At 41.7% G+C, this 19141-nt stretch overlaps 4 protein-coding genes across 5 annotated transcripts; 3 read left to right on the top strand and 1 right to left on the bottom strand.

Annotated features, from left to right (window-relative positions):
* Nucleotides 1-838: 838 nt before the first annotated feature.
* LOC135680548 (14 kDa proline-rich protein DC2.15-like) lies at nucleotides 839-1451 on the top strand. Its single transcript, XM_065194551.1, has one exon. It carries the CDS (start codon nucleotides 861-863, stop codon nucleotides 1269-1271), a length of 411 nt encoding a protein of 136 aa, XP_065050623.1. The 5' UTR covers nucleotides 839-860; the 3' UTR covers nucleotides 1272-1451.
* Nucleotides 1452-5474: 4023 nt separating this feature from the next.
* On the top strand, nucleotides 5475-7238 carry LOC135672462 (acyl transferase 4-like). The gene is made up of 3 exons (XM_065180945.1): nucleotides 5475-5609; nucleotides 5709-6241; nucleotides 6334-7238. The coding sequence occupies exons 2-3, from the start codon at nucleotides 5711-5713 to the stop codon at nucleotides 7177-7179; spliced, it is 1377 nt and encodes a 458-aa protein (XP_065037017.1). The 5' UTR covers nucleotides 5475-5609; nucleotides 5709-5710; the 3' UTR covers nucleotides 7180-7238.
* A 2784-nt stretch (nucleotides 7239-10022) lies between these two features.
* LOC135672442 (protein NRT1/ PTR FAMILY 6.3-like) lies at nucleotides 10023-12412 on the top strand. Its single transcript, XM_065180928.1, has 4 exons — nucleotides 10023-10219; nucleotides 10328-10545; nucleotides 10623-11218; nucleotides 11462-12412. The coding sequence occupies exons 1-4, from the start codon at nucleotides 10099-10101 to the stop codon at nucleotides 12342-12344; spliced, it is 1818 nt and encodes a 605-aa protein (XP_065037000.1). The 5' UTR covers nucleotides 10023-10098; the 3' UTR covers nucleotides 12345-12412.
* On the bottom strand, nucleotides 11275-18848 carry LOC135672449 (vesicle-associated protein 1-3-like). 2 transcript variants are annotated; one of them, XM_065180937.1, is made up of 9 exons: nucleotides 18451-18848; nucleotides 18039-18109; nucleotides 17890-17971; nucleotides 17659-17774; nucleotides 17395-17556; nucleotides 17238-17279; nucleotides 14318-14395; nucleotides 12788-12937; nucleotides 11275-12582 (listed from the first exon to the last, which is right to left on the bottom strand). In XM_065180937.1, the coding sequence occupies exons 1-8, from the start codon at nucleotides 18500-18502 to the stop codon at nucleotides 12827-12829; spliced, it is 714 nt and encodes a 237-aa protein (XP_065037009.1). In that variant the 5' UTR covers nucleotides 18503-18848; the 3' UTR covers nucleotides 11275-12582; nucleotides 12788-12826. The 2 variants fall into 2 exon arrangements, with proteins under 2 accessions (XP_065037009.1, XP_065037005.1); XM_065180933.1 differs by lacking the exon at nucleotides 11275-12582 and having other exon boundaries at nucleotides 12584-12937; nucleotides 18451-18847.
* Nucleotides 18849-19141: the final 293 nt, after the last annotated feature.

The raw sequence follows: 19141 nt of genomic DNA, 5'->3' as shown, positions 1-19141 counted from the left end.
TCTTTGGCTAAGTTTCCTGTGTCTCCTCCTTCTTCTCCTCATTTTCTCTTCTCCTCCTTTCCTCTCCCTTTTTTCTTTCTTCTTTCCCCTCGGAGCGCGAGAGTTTTTATAGTGAGAATTACCGTTGCCTGATGTGCTGGGCTGTAGGGAGCAGGACTTTACTTCTGGTAGCGTCCGACGTTGCCATTGGCGTGGCGTGAGAGATGGAACATGAACAGGGCATTAATGCGTCTTGGTAGGCGTTCCGGTCCACGTTGACCAAGTGCCTCATCAAATCAACAGAGACGTGATGCGTCGTCTGATGCAGCTGATGTCACATGAGTCTTATCGTAATTATTACCCTTATCAACCACATTTTTTGCTGATAGTAATAGAGCTCTTCGGTCACTGAAGACTTATTTTGTTAGCTACTCAAGGGTCGATTTTAGCGCCTTCAAGATCAAACTTGAGGTCTAATTTCTGTAACTTTCGGAGTTCTCATCATCTCATATAGAACTCGAGGAGCTTTTCTCTCCGCTCTACTTATCTCTGACGTCACTTCATTTGATCTAAATATTGAGGTACATAATGTATTTATAGCAATATATTTGTGTTTGAATCTTATTACAACTGTTTCTAACAGTTGCCACAGCCCATGTTAAGAGCCATGCGTATGAAGGGCAGCAATAAAATATGGTTCGGATCACAGCCACTGATCTAATGGATACAAGATCCGCCAGCCTCATGCATGTGCCAGACGAGAAGTGGGTCCCACCCCCATGCACATGAGAGCTGAAATGGTTCCCTTCCTCCTTCCTATAAAACCCTAAGCATCATTCTCCGATTCTATCTCCCATATCCACCAACCTCGCTTGGAGAGAATGGCTTCCGAGGCTGTGTTATCCTCCTCCTCCTCCTCCTCCGCAGCTCTCCTTCTCTCTCTCAACCTCCTCTTCTTCGCCATGGTCTCCGCAGGCGCCCCATGCCCACCTTCACCCTCCAAGAAGCCACCCACGCCTTCTCCTGCCTCCGGCGCTTGCCCCGTGGACGCTCTTAAGCTCGGCGGGTGCGCCAACGTCCTCGATGGCCTCATCCACGCCAAGGTGGGCAAGCCACCCAAGGAGCCCTGCTGCTCCCTCATCGACGGGCTCGTCGACCTCGAGGCCGCAGTGTGCCTCTGCACCGCCATCAAGGCTAATGTGCTGGGCATCCATCTCAACCTCCCGATCAACCTCAGCTTGCTCCTCAACTACTGCGGCAAGCAGAGCCCCACCGGTTTCAAGTGTGCTTGAGAGGAGTCCATCGTCACTTCATTTTCCTCATTGTTATGGGTGTTGTTCTTCGCTCTATCTTCTGAAGCCTTTCCACTTCCGAAGCAAATAAGGATCTGCTTGTTGTTCATTAGTGTGTTGCAATGACATTTGGTTGTACTCCTCACAAAATAAAGAAAATCTAGCTTCTTTTTTATATTACATTATCCAGTGCAATTTTAAATGATCGAACATTTATACGATAAATGTATGAATCAATCCATGTAATAAAAATTTCTTTTAATTTTATTTAGAAAAAGATAATCAACACTTAGAATTTGATAAGATGTCTAATCACACATCATCATCATCATCATCATTACACTGACTTAGATATCTCATTATTATGAAAAATCATTACGAAAGGTGTCAAATGTGCCACTTAGCTCTTACTCACTTTTAAATCCTCCAAGCCGCTTTAATCATCAAATTGCTTTTTATTGGATTCCAGAATATTTTACAGAAAATTTCTAACACTCCCAATTAATCTCACATCGAAAGTGGGTAAAATTAAAATTGACTTATGAGAGTCTGATGAATACCGCTACAACTCGTCCCATAGGGTCGTGATAGTAGAACTTCGAGGTTTCAAATAAGTTTGGACATCGGATTCTAAGTTCGAATCTTCTCACCATGATAGATGATCAAAAAAGAATTCCAATCCACAATAAGGAAGAAGAAGGTCATAACACATCTCACGTTCGAACGGTTGAGGCTCAAAGTTTACAACCTAAATATCGTCGAAGAAAGCTCCTAACTCACAATCATGATTTGAAGTTTCTTGTAATGGTCGTCTGGTTGTCTTATAAGTTTCTCCTGATTCTTCGTTCGGCTTGGACACATGCGACACTCGATTGCATGCTTTTGTCCAAGGAGACACATGCATGCAGGTTCACGTGTGCCCATCTTGCTTGCTAACGTACGTAACTCTCAATTCTTTATGATGCATGCGATGCAATAATTGAGTCTAATGTAAGTGGAGAATGAATTCAAAAGGTGTTAAATCCAAGGAGATGGCAGATGGTATGCATCACGGGAGTTAAGGAGATATCAACCACTGCAGATCATTACAACTTTGCTGACGAACTATTACTGTATGCCTGACAAATAATCAACTTACGATTGGATCCAGAAGAAGAGGCAGGCAAGCTAGGAAATGGATCGTAAAACATATGTGTAAATGCAGAACATGAGTATCAACATAGTAATTGAATTCACAGTTATTTTGCCCTCACCTAAGAGTCTCTGTCAAACTATATAACTACTATAACTCCTCGGTTTAATTCCACATTAGAACTAAGTTATAAAGATTTAATGAGACTATATTATCCTTAATTTAAGCCTAAGAATTACAGATCCGTTGAGTAAGTATGTGTCATGCTAACTAATGTTCTTATGAATGGATGAGTCCAACAACACATGGTTCGATCAACCCTGTGAAGGTAAAGGGGGTTGATCCAGAGCCCAGTTTATTCTATATATTCACTTGTTTGTACATGAGTATTTAAGACTAATTTGTAGTTCTATGCACTTACAATTCGAGTAACCCAACATGATCGATCAGACTTAACAATCGGCAACTCAGCCAAGTCTAATTAACCACTAGGCCAAGGTATGATGTCAAAAGAGGCATGAAATAAGAGAGATGAATCATGAAATAATATGCCAAGATTTGTAAATCATTGCACTCATAATTTTCGGAATTCGGTATGTCATATCTGTTAAGAGAATTAATTTTTATTAAAAAAAGATTAATTTTTTTATAATCACATGGGTGAAAACAATTATAACCTCTAGAATTTAGTGAGAATTGAGATGTTATACTATGATAAAAATCATTATAAAGAAGATTATGAAAATAATAAGCTACTAGTAAATTAGATATATTACGTATAATAAAAATATATGAATGTAGCTTTAAGCAACTCTTATTTATGACCGTATAAATAGATAAGTTTTAACCTGAAAAAAAAATGAAAAAAAAGAAAAGTGTAAAGACTTGTCTATCAAAAATAAAAATTTTAGTTTTGCCTCTTGTTTCATCCCTAATTCTTCGTCTTTAACCCTCTCTCTATTTTATCTTTTCTTTTCCTCATCAAAGTCACATTAGAGTTAAATCAAAATGACTAATAACATGCAACTTCAATGTTTTGCTTAGATCATAAGACATATGAGAGGTGATAGAGAGAGGCTACGAGGAGCCTCATGATGATATCAGCCTTAGGGTAAGCTAAAGAGATTCCTTGAAGGGTATAAGAAAGAAAGACAAGAGAATACTCTTCCTCATCTACCAAGGATCAGACAAAGACAACCGTGAGAAAGTTGCAATCGCCAACACCACCTCTACATATGTTTGGAAGATTCTTCAAAACTCTTTTAAAGGAGTTGACAATATGAAAAAAATTGGACTTCAATCACTTAAAGCTGAATTTGAAACATTGCAAATGAATGAATATGAGACTATTTTAGATTATTTTACAAGAGTTCTTACTATTGTCAATCAATTAAGAAAAAATGGTGAGAATCTAAAAAATATATGTGGTCGAAAAATACTTTGATCACTATATGAAAAGTACAACTCTATCAGTTAAAGGATTTAGATCAAATGATTATTGATGAGTTAATGAATTCTTTACAAGCACAAGAAGAAATCAGATGCTATGGAACAAGTTCTCCAAACAAATTTCTACTTAACATACTGTGTTGCCTTGCTCTGACGTTATATAGTCTCACCTGCACCTTAAATATTCTTCTACACATACATAATCTTCTTTCCAGCCAAAGAGTAGGTAGGTATTAAAGAAAACATATCTACACTTTGTTTTTCGCGGGAGGATAGATCGATGTTCGATCACAAGTTCTTCCTATCAATAATCTAAATGCTCTACTCGAGAGAATGAGCATTGATGCTTTGGTAAAATCCCTTCGAATCAAGAAAATAACATTTCGACTCTTTTGTGCCACATGAAAGATCATTTTCTTTTTATTCTTTCTTGAAAGATCTATCTCGTTGTATGATGCCGTGTGGTTCCATCATTCATGCAACAACTTCAAAGCTGAGATATGGTATCAATCATACGTGGATGGTAGTTGAAATAGGCAACTCTCTCGATGCGAACACCACTCCAAAGCAAAGGCAGCCATCACAATGACCTCCTTGACTCCTGTCAATGTTGAATTCATCCTCCTCGCATCTTGTAGCACTCGTTTACGACGTCTCATCTCCATTCAAGTATGACAAGCACTTTAGCCTTTGCTTGAGGGAATTGATAAGCTTATAGGCTCTCGATTTGTCGTTCAAAATTCATGGTATCTGATGAGACAACACGAGTTGACATCGACAAACCAAGACAATTCGACTTAATAGTATGATACATATATTATATCTATATGATAAAGATCTACAAATTTTTTGTGCCTTGCATTTGTATGCATGACACACAGCTTATCCACACAAATTAATCATACCCTACATGCTCACTCTGATCTTACAGAAACAAGAATCATTCTGATTACCATGATGTTTTGGATGAATTAATTAGTTGTCCACCTACCTACAATTAGTGCTTAGGGCATCTTTAATTCAAGATTTATTTGTTACAAGTAACCATTTACGATTCCAGTATTACAATCATTTTTTAGGGCATTCTTTCGCTCGTCATAGCTTTCGGCGTAAGCACTATCATTATATCAAATGAGCTCTAACCTTTTAGATGATGAATAGAATATTTCATACTTAATTATCCCTTTAATATATAGTAAAATTCTTTTGATAATATTTAAATAAGATGTCTAAGGAGCTTCTATGTATCTATTTATTAAATCAACTCTAAATAGTATATCAAATCGAGTGCATATCTAATTAATTTTTATAATAAATTGGATTAATATATTTACTTTCATCTTCCTTAGTCAACTTGGTGTCATATTTCATAATTGCATGACAATCTTCTTTAACAAAGAGTTTGTTTTCTTCAAGCACTGAATAATTGCATGACATTTGATGGTTTGGAATCTAATCTGCTCTTAGAACCACCACTTAAACATTTTTTAGTGATTGTGACCATTGTGATAGTTGGGTAAAATTTGAACACAGCTTCATTGTCATCTCATTCTTTTTGACATGACCTTCCCCAGCTGATACATCTCAAACCAAGTCTTCTACTTGTGACAGAACGCCACAGTAGGAAACTCATGATCTGATAAGCTTAAATCTTCATCTGCTGCATTGTATCATTTCAATTTGGGTCCACAGGAGAGAAGATAAAGAGGTTGGAGCATTACAAGAGGGAGTGGGGCATGCATAGCTTTTCTTCGCTGGTAAGCATCAAGGTTGATCCTTTGCAAATGTAATTCAATGTGCAGCATAAATACTACGCTTAGTTAGACGTTGGAACTAATCACTTGGATCTCACACAGACATGATGAGCATCATGGAGGCCATCAACTTACATGCACCAAACCACACTATATATGGACCTCTGCAACTGCTCATACAGCAACATTGGCAGAGTCGTCTGTCCTCCACAGCTGCAGCTATGAGCTTTGCTGTGACCAGAACAAGCCGGTCTTTGGTCACTCCATGCGGGGTCACGCCGACGGGCTCGCTCGGCCTCTCCGCCATCGACCGGGTGCCCGGCCTCAGGCATATGGTGCGGTCGCTACACGTGTTCAGGCACGGCCGGGAGCCGGCCAGGGTCATCAGGGAAGCACTGTCGAAGGCGCTGGTGAAGTACTACCCCTTCGCGGGGCGGTTCGTGGACGATCCCGAGGGCGGCGGCGAGGTTCGTGTCGCTTGCACTGGCGAGGGCGCTTGGTTCGTCGAGGCCAAGGCGGACTGCAGCTTGGAGGACGTGAAGTACCTCGATCTCCCGCTCATGATCCCTGAGGACGCGCTCCTGCCCAAGCCCTGCCCGGGACTGAACCCCCTCGACCTCCCTCTCATGCTGCAGGTAGCTGATGAGTGAGTGAGAATGCATGGTTACGTTCGTCTGATCGACCTCATACTACAACAATACTGCACTGCACTCCTCTGCTTCCTCAGGTGACAGAGTTCGTGGGCGGCGGATTCGTGGTCGGCCTCATCTCCGTCCATACCATCGCCGACGGCCTCGGCGTCGCCCAGTTCATCAACGCCGTCGCCGAGATCGCCCGTGGCCTGCCGAAGCCCACCGTGGAGCCTGCATGGTCCCGGGAGGTCATACCCAACCCACCTAAGCTGCCTCCCGGTGGCCCGCCCGTGTTCCCCTCCTTCAAGCTGCTCCACGCCACCGTCGACCTATCCCCTGACCACATCGATCACGTCAAGTCCCGACACTTGGAGCTCACCGGCCAGCGCTGCTCTACCTTCGACGTCGCCGTCGCCAACCTGTGGCAGTCCCGCACGCGCGCCATCAACCTGGACCCCGGCGTCGACGTGCACGTGTGCTTCTTCGCCAACACTCGCCACCTGTTGCGCCAGGTCGTCCTCCTGCCCCCCGAGGATGGCTACTACGGCAACTGCTTCTACCCGGTGACCGCCACCGCCCCAAGCGGCAGGATCGCATCGGCCGAGCTCATCGATGTCGTCAGCATCATCAGGGACGCCAAGTCGAGGCTGCCGGGCGAGTTCGCCAAGTGGGCTGCCGGGGATTTCAAGGACGACCCTTACGAGCTCAACTTCACGTACAACTCGCTGTTCGTGTCGGACTGGACCCGGCTCGGCTTCCTCGACGTCGACTACGGCTGGGGCAAGCCCCTCCACGTTATACCGTTCGCGTACTTGGACATCATGGCGGTCGGCATCATCGGGGCGCCGCCGGCGCCGCAAAAGGGGACTCGGGTGATGGCGCAGTGCGTCGAGAAGGAGCACATGCAGGCGTTCCTGGAAGAGATGAAAGGCTTCGCTTAAACCAGCAGCAGTGTAGTACTTCTCAGTATCCTATAATAATGTCCGAGTTCAACGTTTCATGCATGCTTGTCATCAGAACAAGAAAGATCAAATCGCACCAAGTGACGGCATTTACTAACCGCGTCCGGCATCACTAGATGCAAAAGGCTCACGACTATGTCAGGCGGAAGCATTGGCATAATCGTATCGCGGCGACCGAGGGGGTCGCCGAGCAACGCATATGTGCACAGTCGCACCATGACGATGGTGGGGTCTCATCGGGCATTACGTGTGCACAACCGGGCACATGGCAGGGCGATGCGTGCAAGCGACAACCATAGGCCATGCGCATGGCAGCGACAGCATGCCTTGCGCGACAGAAGGAACTGAGAATTAGGTTTGTTTTAAAATATTTTTACCCCTTAAAATTAAAAAAAAAGAGTCTAATTTGTGCCTAAAAGTTATTTTTTTTCATTTATTACCTTCAAGAATAATTTTTTTATTATATATCCTAAAGTAAAATTATAGTTTTATCCTTCAAAAATTATAATTTTTAAAATTATATTCTTAATTATAAATTTGATTAATTTAATTTATTTTAATCAAAAAATTTGATCGGACTAAATCATATTTATGTTTTAATTTATATTTTAATTCGGGAAAGACTAATTTTGATCAATTTTTGACTTTGATCTATTTTAATTTTGATAGGCTTAATTGTGTGAATGATTAACCCAAATTTATAAGTCCAATTTAGATAGCCCAATTAAATAGGATAGACTAATCTAAGGGTTCCATGTATGTATATATATATATATGTATATATATAATTTTTTCATATGACATATTGATAAAATTTTATATGTGATAAATAAAAATCTAATTATTATCCTTGAATATTTATTTTGTTATTCACATGCATATATTTAAAATTATAAAATAATATTTATTTTTTATAAAAAGATATGATTTATGTTTCATCATGATTATAGTTATCATATAAGTTTTCTTTTATATTAATCAATATTTGATAATTATTATTATTAAACTATTTCGACATAAATTAAATTAAATAATATGATAAATATTATTTATAACTCATGTCCCTATGTTTTATTTGAGTAATAGTTGTTGGCCTTCAATGATAGATATATGAGATATGAATTATAATAAAAAAAATTTATCATTTATAGAATAATTTAAATTATATTTTTATATTATTATATTAATCTTATAGCCGTCAAAATAGCCTAAGTCATAACTTATAAGATTATAAACTTAGTCCTGAATGATATTTAAAAAATAATATTTATAATCATACATATAATTAGAAGATTTATTATAACCTTGTAGTGGTTATAATAACCTCCATTGGTGTACTGCAAGTCGACTGTGATCATGCAGTGGTTGAAGTCCTTCACACAAAGAGTCTTGCCAAATTTGGAATGCAATTCTGAAGCACAAAGCACCACTCTAGTTGTAACCTTGTAGCTTTGGGTTCTGTTCCTGGTGTTCCCTATGCTTGAGTGCAAGTCAACCTCTATTTCTCCTCAACCCAGGTTTGGTAGAGGAGCAAAACGCTTGCCTTTCTTCCACGTCCATGTGAGCCGCAGCCGGATGCTCTCTTGTTCATGGTACTTTGCTTCAGTTACTTTTGTTTCTTGTCATCTCAAGCTTAATGAACATAGAAACACGCGTGGATGGTGCCAATAATTGTCATGTACTACCCCACTCGTTCCTCTCTTTTGTTTGGGACCGTTCATGTATCCTCACACTAGAGAAAAATGTGTTCATCACAAGTATCTGCCTCTCGTGATGATAAAGGACACAAAAGAAAGGATAAAAGAGGCCTTTTTCTTACTCCCAGTATGTTGTTCATGGAGCAAACCACCTGTTTGAGAGAGAGAGAGAGAGAGAGAAGGGGGGGAAGGCCACTCCTGAACTGCAGTTCCATGCATAGGTTGAGAGTGTGTGAAAGGCAAAACCCAATAGCTTGATGATGATGTAGTAATTCGGTTGATGTGAAGCATGAAGTCTTTTCTATCAGCGGAGGCATCAAACTAAAGTAGTGCAGGAATAGCTTCTCCATAGCCGCACAACTGTTGGATGGCAGAGCATCGCCCATGCCGTCATCCCTAAGGAAACACATCTTGAAGAAGAGTGGACAGTTCCCTTCCCTCTCAACAAAGGCACTACTCCATTAATAGATCTGCACCTTTGGTCATTGATAGCCACTGTAGAGCTCAGCGTTGTAGCGTTGCTTCACATCCCATATGAACGGCGACGAAGGTAAAGAGCAGCAGATATCATTGGCCAAAGTGTCTCTCAACTTAGACTTCTTCTCTTTTGGTGGTCCTACACGCCCAAATTGATCGTCCCAATTGACATGATCACCGCAGTAAACTTCGACAGATCACCCTGCATTGAGTGGCTTATGTAAGACAAATCTAGATATCAATTCATTGATGCCTATATGCATATATTTATATATTGTGTTAAACTTCTAAATTGTCAAGACATGGACGTGTATCAACCGAAATAAAAGACTGATATGGCGTACAAGTCATGACAGATGCATAGTTAATGCGTATCTGCATGACCAGGATGGATGTTTATCATAACAAAAGGACAAGCATGTGGAGCCCAAAGAAAAGTTGCATGGATTGAGGCTTGTAGAGCTTGAGAAACTGAGTACTAGAACTATTCCTTTGCAATAAGGAAAAGAGAAGAGAGAGAGAGAGAGAGAGAGAGAGAGAGATCCTATCTATAGTGGTAGGTCGATGACTGGCCTACGTCACTGTCTGATTAGATTCTCATGCCCTGCTACCTGACTTATTTATAATCCTCTTGCAGGAGCAATCATCTTCCTTCATATCGTACCGTGTTGGAGAGTTGCAGCGTCTGTTACCTGCACTACTGGTAGTGCTTGTGAAGGCAAACATGGTGGGATTGCCGGAAACCGATGGACCAGGAGAGATCCTGTCCGACGCCTGGGACTACAAGGGCCGCCCTGCAATCCGTTCCCGGAGCGGCGGCTGGACCAGTGCTGCCATGATCCTAGGCATGTGTTCCATCTCTGAATCCATTGCGAGTGTGTTCGTCTCCTCGTGCATGTTCTTTGTGGTTTGTGACTGACATGAATTCGTGATGTGGGGATAACTGCTTGAAGTGGTGGAGCTGAACGAGAGGTTGACGACGCTGGGCATCGCCGTGAACCTGGTGACGTACTTGAGGGGCACCATGCACCTGGGCACTGCCGTCTCCGCTAACACCGTCACCAACTTCATGGGCACCTCCTTCATGCTCTGCCTCCTCGGCGGCTTCATTGCGGACACCTTCCTCGGCCGCTACCTCACCATCGCCATCTTCGCCGCCGTCCAAGCTTCCGTAAGCACCACCACCGTCTCCACTTCTCTCCTCATTTAACCAGCTCATTGAAAGTGTTCGATGGGATTACGATTTAGGGGGTGACGATCCTGACCGTCTCGACCGTTGTGCGGGGGCTGCGCCCGCCTGCATGCTCCGACCTGGCCGCCGGAGGCTGCGTCAAGGCCTCCGGGGTGCAGCTGGCGGTGCTTTACCTGGCGCTTTACCTGACGGCGCTCGGCACCGGCGGGCTCAAATCGAGCGTGTCCGGGTTCGGGTCGGACCAGTTCGACGAGACCAACCGTAGGGAGAAGGTGCAGATGATGAAGTTCTTCAACTGGTTCTTCTTCTTCATCAGCCTCGGCTCGCTGGTCGCCGTGACGGTGCTGGTGTACATCCAGGACAACCTGGGCCGGCAGTGGGGGTACGGGCTGTGTGCCACGGCCATCGGCCTGGGGCTTGTCCTCTTCCTCTCCGGGACCAGGAGGTACAGGTTCAAGAAGCTGGTGGGGAGCCCTCTGACGCAGATAGCGGCCGTGATGGTGGCGGCGTGGAGGAAGAGAGGCCTGGAGTTGCCGTCCGATCCTTCGCTGCTGCATGACATCGACGAGAGCCAGACGGCAGCGCCGGGAGCGGAGAAGGGATCAAAGAAGAGCAGCGCAAAGCAGAGGCTGCCTCGCACCAAGCAGTTCCGGTACGCACTTCCTCCTCATCAAACTCGAAGATTAATGGGTTGGCGTAGGATGAGAATTAAATGAAATCACTACACATAATGAATCTTATATAGATGCATTCATTTCCCTGCTATCATCCGATATTGTACTGCTAGAAATGGGGTAGATGGCCCTGCGGTCATGCACCAACCAGTCGCACCGATTCATGTCCTTGGGTTCTCCCACTCCTCACTCGTCATCTGCTCGTTCTTGCATCCTTGCAGCTGCCTGGATAGGGCAGCGATCGACGTCAACCTTTCGACGGCGAAGCCCACCAAGTGGCAGCTCGCGACCCTGACGGATGTGGAGGAAGTGAAGATAGTGATCCGGATGCTCCCCATTTGGGCCACCACCATCATGTTCTGGACCGTGTACGCCCAGATGACCACCTTCTCCGTGTCACAAGCCACCACCATGGACCGTCGCATCGGCCGCTCATTCCAGATCCCGCCAGGCTCCCTCACCGTCTTCTTCGTCGGCTCCATCCTCCTTACCGTGCCCGTCTACGACCGCGTCGTCGTCCCCGTCACCCGCCGCTTCACCGGAAACCCCCACGGTCTCACCTCACTGCAGCGCATGGGGGTCGGCCTCGTGATGTCCATCCTGGCCATGGTCGCCGCCGCCCTCATCGAGATCAAGCGCCTCCGGGTGGCGCGAGCGAACCCGACGTCGCTGGAGAAGGGTGCCACCGTCCCCGTGAGCGTCTTCTGGCTCGTCCCGCAGTTCTTCCTCGTGGGGTCCGGCGAGGCCTTCACGTACATCGGCCAGCTCGACTTCTTCTTGAGGGAGTGCCCCAAGGGGATGAAGACCATGAGCACCGGGCTGTTCCTGAGCACACTGTCGCTGGGCTTCTTCGTCAGCTCCGTGCTGGTGTCGGTGGTGCACAAGGTGACGGGGGAGAGCGGCCACGGTGGCTGGCTCACCGACAACCTCAACCGCGGCAAGCTCTACAACTTCTACTGGCTGGTCGCGGTGCTGAGCTCCGTGAACCTGGTGCTCTATCTGGTAGCGGCCAAGTGGTACGTGTACAAGGAGCAGCGAGCGGTGGTGGACGACGACAGCATGGCCGGGGTGGAGCTGACAGAGGAAGCGTGTTGCCATGCATGAGATGTATTACAGCATGAAACTTATGTAGTTGCTATTGCAAGTGATCCAACGCTACTCTTCTTATGCTCCGCCATCTAATTCCGCCAATCCACTTGCTTTGGATATCGATAGATCTAATTATCGCCAGTCTGCTAGAAATACTCTGACAACAGATCGATGACAAGCTTTAAGAACAGAACCGGTTAATGTTCGGGGATCTTTTTGTGTTCTTCCTTCGCTATGCTTACAAGGCAGGAATCTATGAAAGAAGTCCAAGTTAGCATTCACAAAATAATGTATCTGAAGGTCCTTGCCATCACCAATACGGATATTTCAATCTAAAACAAGATGCACAAAACAGCTCCCTTCATAACAAGTTAACAACAATGGGAGTATACTACAAGAGTCCATGATAGCTAGAGAAAGAGCAAGAAGAGATGAAAAATAACATTTTAGTTGGGTACCTTGCTCATGTGGTAGACTCATCATTTTTGTCTTCTGTTCTATGACTTCTTGATGATATACCCAATAAGAGCACCTAGAAGACCCACCAAGACTACAAATGTGACACTGAAGCTGCCATAGTGCCCGTTGCGTTCTTTTCTCAGCTGATCCTGTAATTAAGATTAGGGTGAGGAATCAATGGTGTAATGATAAAAACTGAGACCATAAACCACATTTATATAAGCCAATATGGTACTCCTAACAAAAAATCACACAACTGGCACAATACTGGCCAATATGTATTACAATACGTGATACATTTGCAATTGATGGGATCTCCAAAATTGCTTGAATTGTTCTTTTCATTTTGACAATCAATTCTCCCAGATGATTGATCTTAGCCGATGAGATCTCCAAATCAATATTTTGAGAGCACTTAACCAGTCATTCACAAATTTGCATTTGCATGCAGGCAAAAGTTGTGACTGCGCTCCCAGAATACTTATGGGTAAAGGTTTTTGTTTACCCCACATCCACCAACAGATATAGATAGAAAATCCTTGTGTTGTGAAAAATCATGAAACCACAATGGCCTTGCAAAAGCTTATCTGGTGTTTAAAAACTTATAATCCTTACCTTAAACAAAGTTGCCGAAAAGAACATGCAACATACACTGAATTTGCACAACAAATGAGACCACATGCTGCACTAAAACATCTCCTTAAGACACACCAATGTCATATGAAACACTGGCTTATGACTCTGCTTGGATTTTAAAATATTATCAGGAATGTCTAGGCCTATAATGAAACATAAAATAAGAAAATAATCAAATTGAAATTTTGATCTAACTTATGGTTGGAATTGCCATCAGAACTGCTTAGGCAGCAAGAAAACTAAGATACTTGAGGTGTTAGGTCAAACTGTTTTGATGGTGCTTGTGCCATTCTTAATTGCACCTTTCAGAACCAGAGATGAAGCATGACCACTAGATTAAGGAATATCTAAGTAAAAGAAAATTTATTTAAAATGTGATAACATAATTTAGTCAAGTTGCATTCACCTGAATAAAACATGAAATTGCTCAGCCTCCTTGGTTTTGTAATTTCCTAAGTTGGAAAATGATCTACACATACCATTATATAGGTCTAGAGCCACAAGGTACAGAATCATGGTCATATTAGAGATCCATCAAGATGTAACCAGCAATAATATATTCACACATTTTAAACTAAAGCAGTCTAATCCTTCAAATACAATTTAAATAAAGTATCATATTCTTCAAAAACTGATACATATGCGACTTCTTTAAATAAAAGAAATTGAATACATAGATACTTTTCTTAATGGAAGTATTATCTCATATAAAAGAATTGTGTAAATAATGAATTCAGAAATAAGAAGGTATAAGTCGACAAAAGTAACAGAATAGAGTACCAAAGTTACATTTATCAGTATATCAAACTCAAATTTCTCACAACATATTTATCTGTTTATATGTGCTATGAATGGCAAAATACCATATATGTGCATGCAAGTATAATGCATACCAGTTCCTGTCGGAGCTTCTGATTTTGCTGAATGGCAGAATTTTTCTCTTCGGGCAATTTTGAATTCATAGCCAATGCCTGCATATCGTAAAAGATAATTGAACAACAAAAAATTACTAGTCAATACAATCAAATAAAAGCTCATTCTTGAGGCTCAGAATAAGAATAGCATGTAAGAAAAGAAAGCCAAGTATAGTACAACTGAAACTTATCATAAAGCAATTCTGACTACAAACCAATTCACATATCATGGTGCTTACTATGAGTTGGACCTAGCTCATTTAGAGATATTGAAGCTCTATAATTCAGCCTGTTCCTCTAATACTCCACGATATGTAGAAAATCCAAGAAAACACAACATGTAGAAAGCTAGGTTCAGAACATTTGCAATCTACAAATTTTCTTCAGTATTCATTCTTCATTCCTATACTATAATGAAGCTATCAAAACATCTTATTCACATAAATTGCCCAAGAACCCATAACCTCTCGAGCTTCAATAAAAGGAGAGTACACATCAGAAAACAACTATATATAGCCATGACAACTCTTTCCTTTAGCCACAACAAGAACAAAATTAACCTAAGCCCACATGTTGGACTTCCAAAATCTCCCTGCTCTAACATTGATGAAAAAGTAACCTGGCACAGGTTTCAATGAGCATGAGTCAAATAAAGCATGTACAAGGAGCCACAATTTGAAGTTATCGGTGGGTGGAAGAGTGCCATTTCAAGTTCTTGAATACCAAGTACCACACCCATGCCAAAATCTTATCGGACCGGTAGATCCTGACCATATGGTGAAGCATGCTCCGGTAATAAAAAATATCTATTTGATATGCTGATGACAACCCATATCGATGGTCCATAGGTAAAACAGTAGAGTATCAGCAGTAATGTCTCTGTACACCATGATTTTTGAGATGTGTTCATTTAGCTGGGCTGGCAATCATCATCCTATAATCTTTCACTCCCTCATATCTATATGCATTGGTGATTAAAATCCTCGTTGTGACAAGAACCCACCCACAGCCGATTATTTTTCTCATCTGAGAAGATTGCTCTTTAGTTCAAATTCAGAGTACAGTTTTGTTGATGAGAAATAATAATCAAAGAAGATATGAGCACTAAGTCAATCAAGTTGATGAGCTACTAGACTTTCTCAACCACACGCCAACTTGGTGGAAATTCAATATGTTTGATATTGAAGCAAGATTAGTGCATTAACTCATGATTATAAAATTAGGCCACTAAGTTATGCATACTGAGATGATGCAGGGCATATTTAAGAATATTTGTCAGTGACTTCTCAGCATTGACCTAAGATATCTGTCTGCTATTTTTACTCTATGCTCTTAAAGCCCTTTCAATGTATTTGAACTCTACAACTACCGAAATTTTGCCCTACTACCACCCATCAGACAATGTAGTCCCTGATATCACATCATGGAAGAGAATCAACTCGAAGGACTGCTAATGGCAATTGTTTTGACTTTGAGTTTTTGACCACCTCATTGCAACATTCGGCAACATGAAGATCCTCCTCTTGAACATATGATTCCACATCCCTTAAAGAATCATGGATTACATAAAATTGAAATGATCAACCTGACACCAACAAACTTTTCTGTCAGATTTTCCACCATTCAACTATTAAGATGCTGAATTTAACAATGATCAGCTCCCATCCCTTCAGAAAAAAAATTGTCAACTCCATGTGCTCCGACATGATTAATGGAAATTTGCCTAGCTTTACAAACCCTTATATCTATCTTGTAGTGGCATTACTTTTCAGGAGTGTATTCTTTTTGACGGTTACATAATAATTCTCATTAGTTATAACTGCTCCTTTTCTACAATGCTAAACCCTGTCCAGGAACAACTCCTAAAGTTTGCACATAGTGAATAGAGGATGAGGTCTTTAGTCAATCAAGGAACAATCTGAGGTAATTGGGTATTCATGAGTAGGTCAGATTGTTGATCCATGTGACAAAAGTTGCCACTGGACTGAGACTATTAGCAGACCTGCTAGGACTCCAAGTTGGTGATAGGAGTAGAGGATGAAAGTACATTGAGAAGGCGAGTTCCAAGGCAAATGGATGATGCAAGGGTTAAGGAAGAGAAAATGGTACACATGCTATTTATCATGTTAATCAGCTCGGAGCCATATGTTAACTTTCTCCACCTACATTCAACTTTCACAATGCAGTATTTTCATACATAACAAAAATTTACAAAATGTTGAGCAACATTTTCTTTCTGCACAACTATGTAAACAAGAGCAAATTTACAAAAATTAGAGATAGAATGGATTTATCCATTAGATTCTTGGTACTGCAATGCGCCAAGCTAAAAGTATTCAGATATCTATTCACAAATTTCTTACTAATTGACTCCAATTGTAAGTTAAATAATAATAAAAAAGAAGAATACCAAAGAAACATAATTAGAACATCCTTTTATCAACAATGAACGTAAACTCTTAAATACAGCTACACTAACAAAATTGAACTCTTAAAAATGGAACTGCATCAGATTCGTCAATACCCTATTAGTTTTAAATTCTAAGACAAAACTAAAAAACTAGTTCTCCAGGAGAGTAAAACAAAAACCAAGGATGATTCCATGACCAAAGTAACTAATCGGCATTCCTACTTCAACTTTCAAACTGATCACATCATAATAAAGGATAACTTCAATTGAACAAACAAAAGTGAAACACAATATCCTGCAGTCACAGAGAAATCTTTGCAAGAAGCTCAGTATACACAGAGGACCAACTTAAGAAGAGACCCAGGTTTCTGGAAGGTTATATGCAGGTTCTATCTGGAGGACTTAGATGCATAAAAAAATTACTCCAAAAGCTTTGCAAATTTCATGAAATTTTTAGGCAACAACAGATGGATAAAGGGAAAAAATTACCTCCGATGATTTCTCTCTTGGGGGTTCATTAGCTCTTGATACCTGAAATTTTTGTTAATTGAATCTCAAATGAAGTAAGAATAACATGTCATAAAAGAAAATGAAAATAATTTGTCAATGTGATATATTAAGGACGTTAACTAAGACAATTACTTACAGAATCAAGTGTTTTTAAACTTTGGGCCCCATTTTCAAATGTTGACAACCTTGGTGAGGATCCTTCTTCTGATTCCTCAGGAACAGGTGAGGGAGGACTAGCAGGAACACATACTACCCGCAGCTTGAACTCATCAACAACCTTACCGGGTTCTTTATTGAACTGAAAATTTCGTATTACATTCAATACAAGTCAGAATCAAACATAGAAAATTTCACAGTAGAGATATCATGATACACTAATGAACTGCAAATAGGTAGCAACCATTTCGGATGTTATGTCCTTGGTTGTCACACCATTTTCTGCGATAACACTCTGAAGTAGGAACTTGTCTTTGCATTGCATGTCAGGTGGAGCCTCCTTTTGTGCTTGCATCGTGACTAAAGCATCAAAAAATGGGGAAACACATTCAGTATGAGTACTTGCAATTGACCAGCTATCAGACGTCACAATGATATCCAGATATTGCTTTTATTAATTCGGAAAAGGGTGTACCGGTGACATCACAGGTGGCCCTGGGTAAGACGACCCCAGTATTAGGGCGGACACAATATTTCTTCGGGTTGGTTGTTTTAACCTAAAATGCCACGGAAATGTATTAGAGAGAAGAGCAATAACATGACAAAGATGAGAAAAGAGATTACTTTGAAGGCAACATATTGATCTGTCTTGTTAATCAGCTGCATGGAACATGAGCTCTGCTTCTTCAACTCGACTTCTCACCGCAAAACCAGTGGACAAGAAACAGGTACCGTTGACAAATATTAGCCTTTTATAATCAAAGGGAAGAACGCAGAACGGAACAAAATAACCAAATGGAAACTAGAATAACTGTGTAAATAAAGAAAAATCCAATGATACCATCTGTCCCAAAAATCGCGTCTTAGAGGAAGTCTGAAAGAACAATGTGGACGGATCACATGACAGACAATTACCACACTGAATGCGACTTAAATCTAAGACAAATGTCACACCGAGAATCTCGAAAAAAGGAAACGGGAAAAGAAAACGTTGATATCGATCAAAGGAGATTTACGGAACGGGCGCGGCGCTTACAAGGGAATTTAAGCTCCGTCGGCTGGATGTCGAGAAACCCTCCCTCGCTCATTTCTCCTTGCTCTTTCAGATCTACCCCTCCAAGAACAAATTACAAGAAAATTACGAGGAGAAAACAACGGATCTAGGATTTCTTCCCCCCTTCGCCTTTTCTTCTTCTTCTCCTCCTCCTCCTCCTCCTCCCCCTCCGCTTGGGATTGGATCGGTGGATCAGTATTCCTCGTCTCGCCCGTCGGACTTGGATGCGCGATTCGGGAAACACCAAAAACTGATAGAGATCTCTCCTCTCGCGAAGGAGACCGGAGAAAGGGTGGGTTTGGGTGAGTCGAGATCTCTCTCCCTCCCCTCAGTCGCTTAGCGTGTGTGATAATTATGAGTGGATGTTCTTCTTGTCCTCGCACCGCCATGAAAGCAGCAGGCCCCGCTCTGGGGTCACGATGCGTTTTAATCGATCGGATCCGAGCATCATCAAGATCCGGATCCGAAGTAGGTAGGGACCGTTCACCGTTGGCCCTGCATCAGATTGGGTTCATTTAAATTGGGTCAACTCCGATAAGAAATGATAGAAAAATGATTTAAAAAATCGAAAAATAGATTAAAAAAAGAGTCGACGATAATAGTATTCATTAAAAAATAAATAATAAAATTAAAATTAAAATATTATAAATAATAAAAATATTATCTTATTAAT

The sequence above is a fragment of the Musa acuminata genome, chromosome BXJ1-1, assembly GCF_036884655.1.
Source record: "Musa acuminata AAA Group cultivar baxijiao chromosome BXJ1-1, Cavendish_Baxijiao_AAA, whole genome shotgun sequence".
Lineage (NCBI taxonomy): Eukaryota > Viridiplantae > Streptophyta > Magnoliopsida > Zingiberales > Musaceae > Musa > Musa acuminata.
Note: the sequence above shows the minus strand (reverse complement) of the source record. Positions and strands in the feature narration are given on the sequence as shown.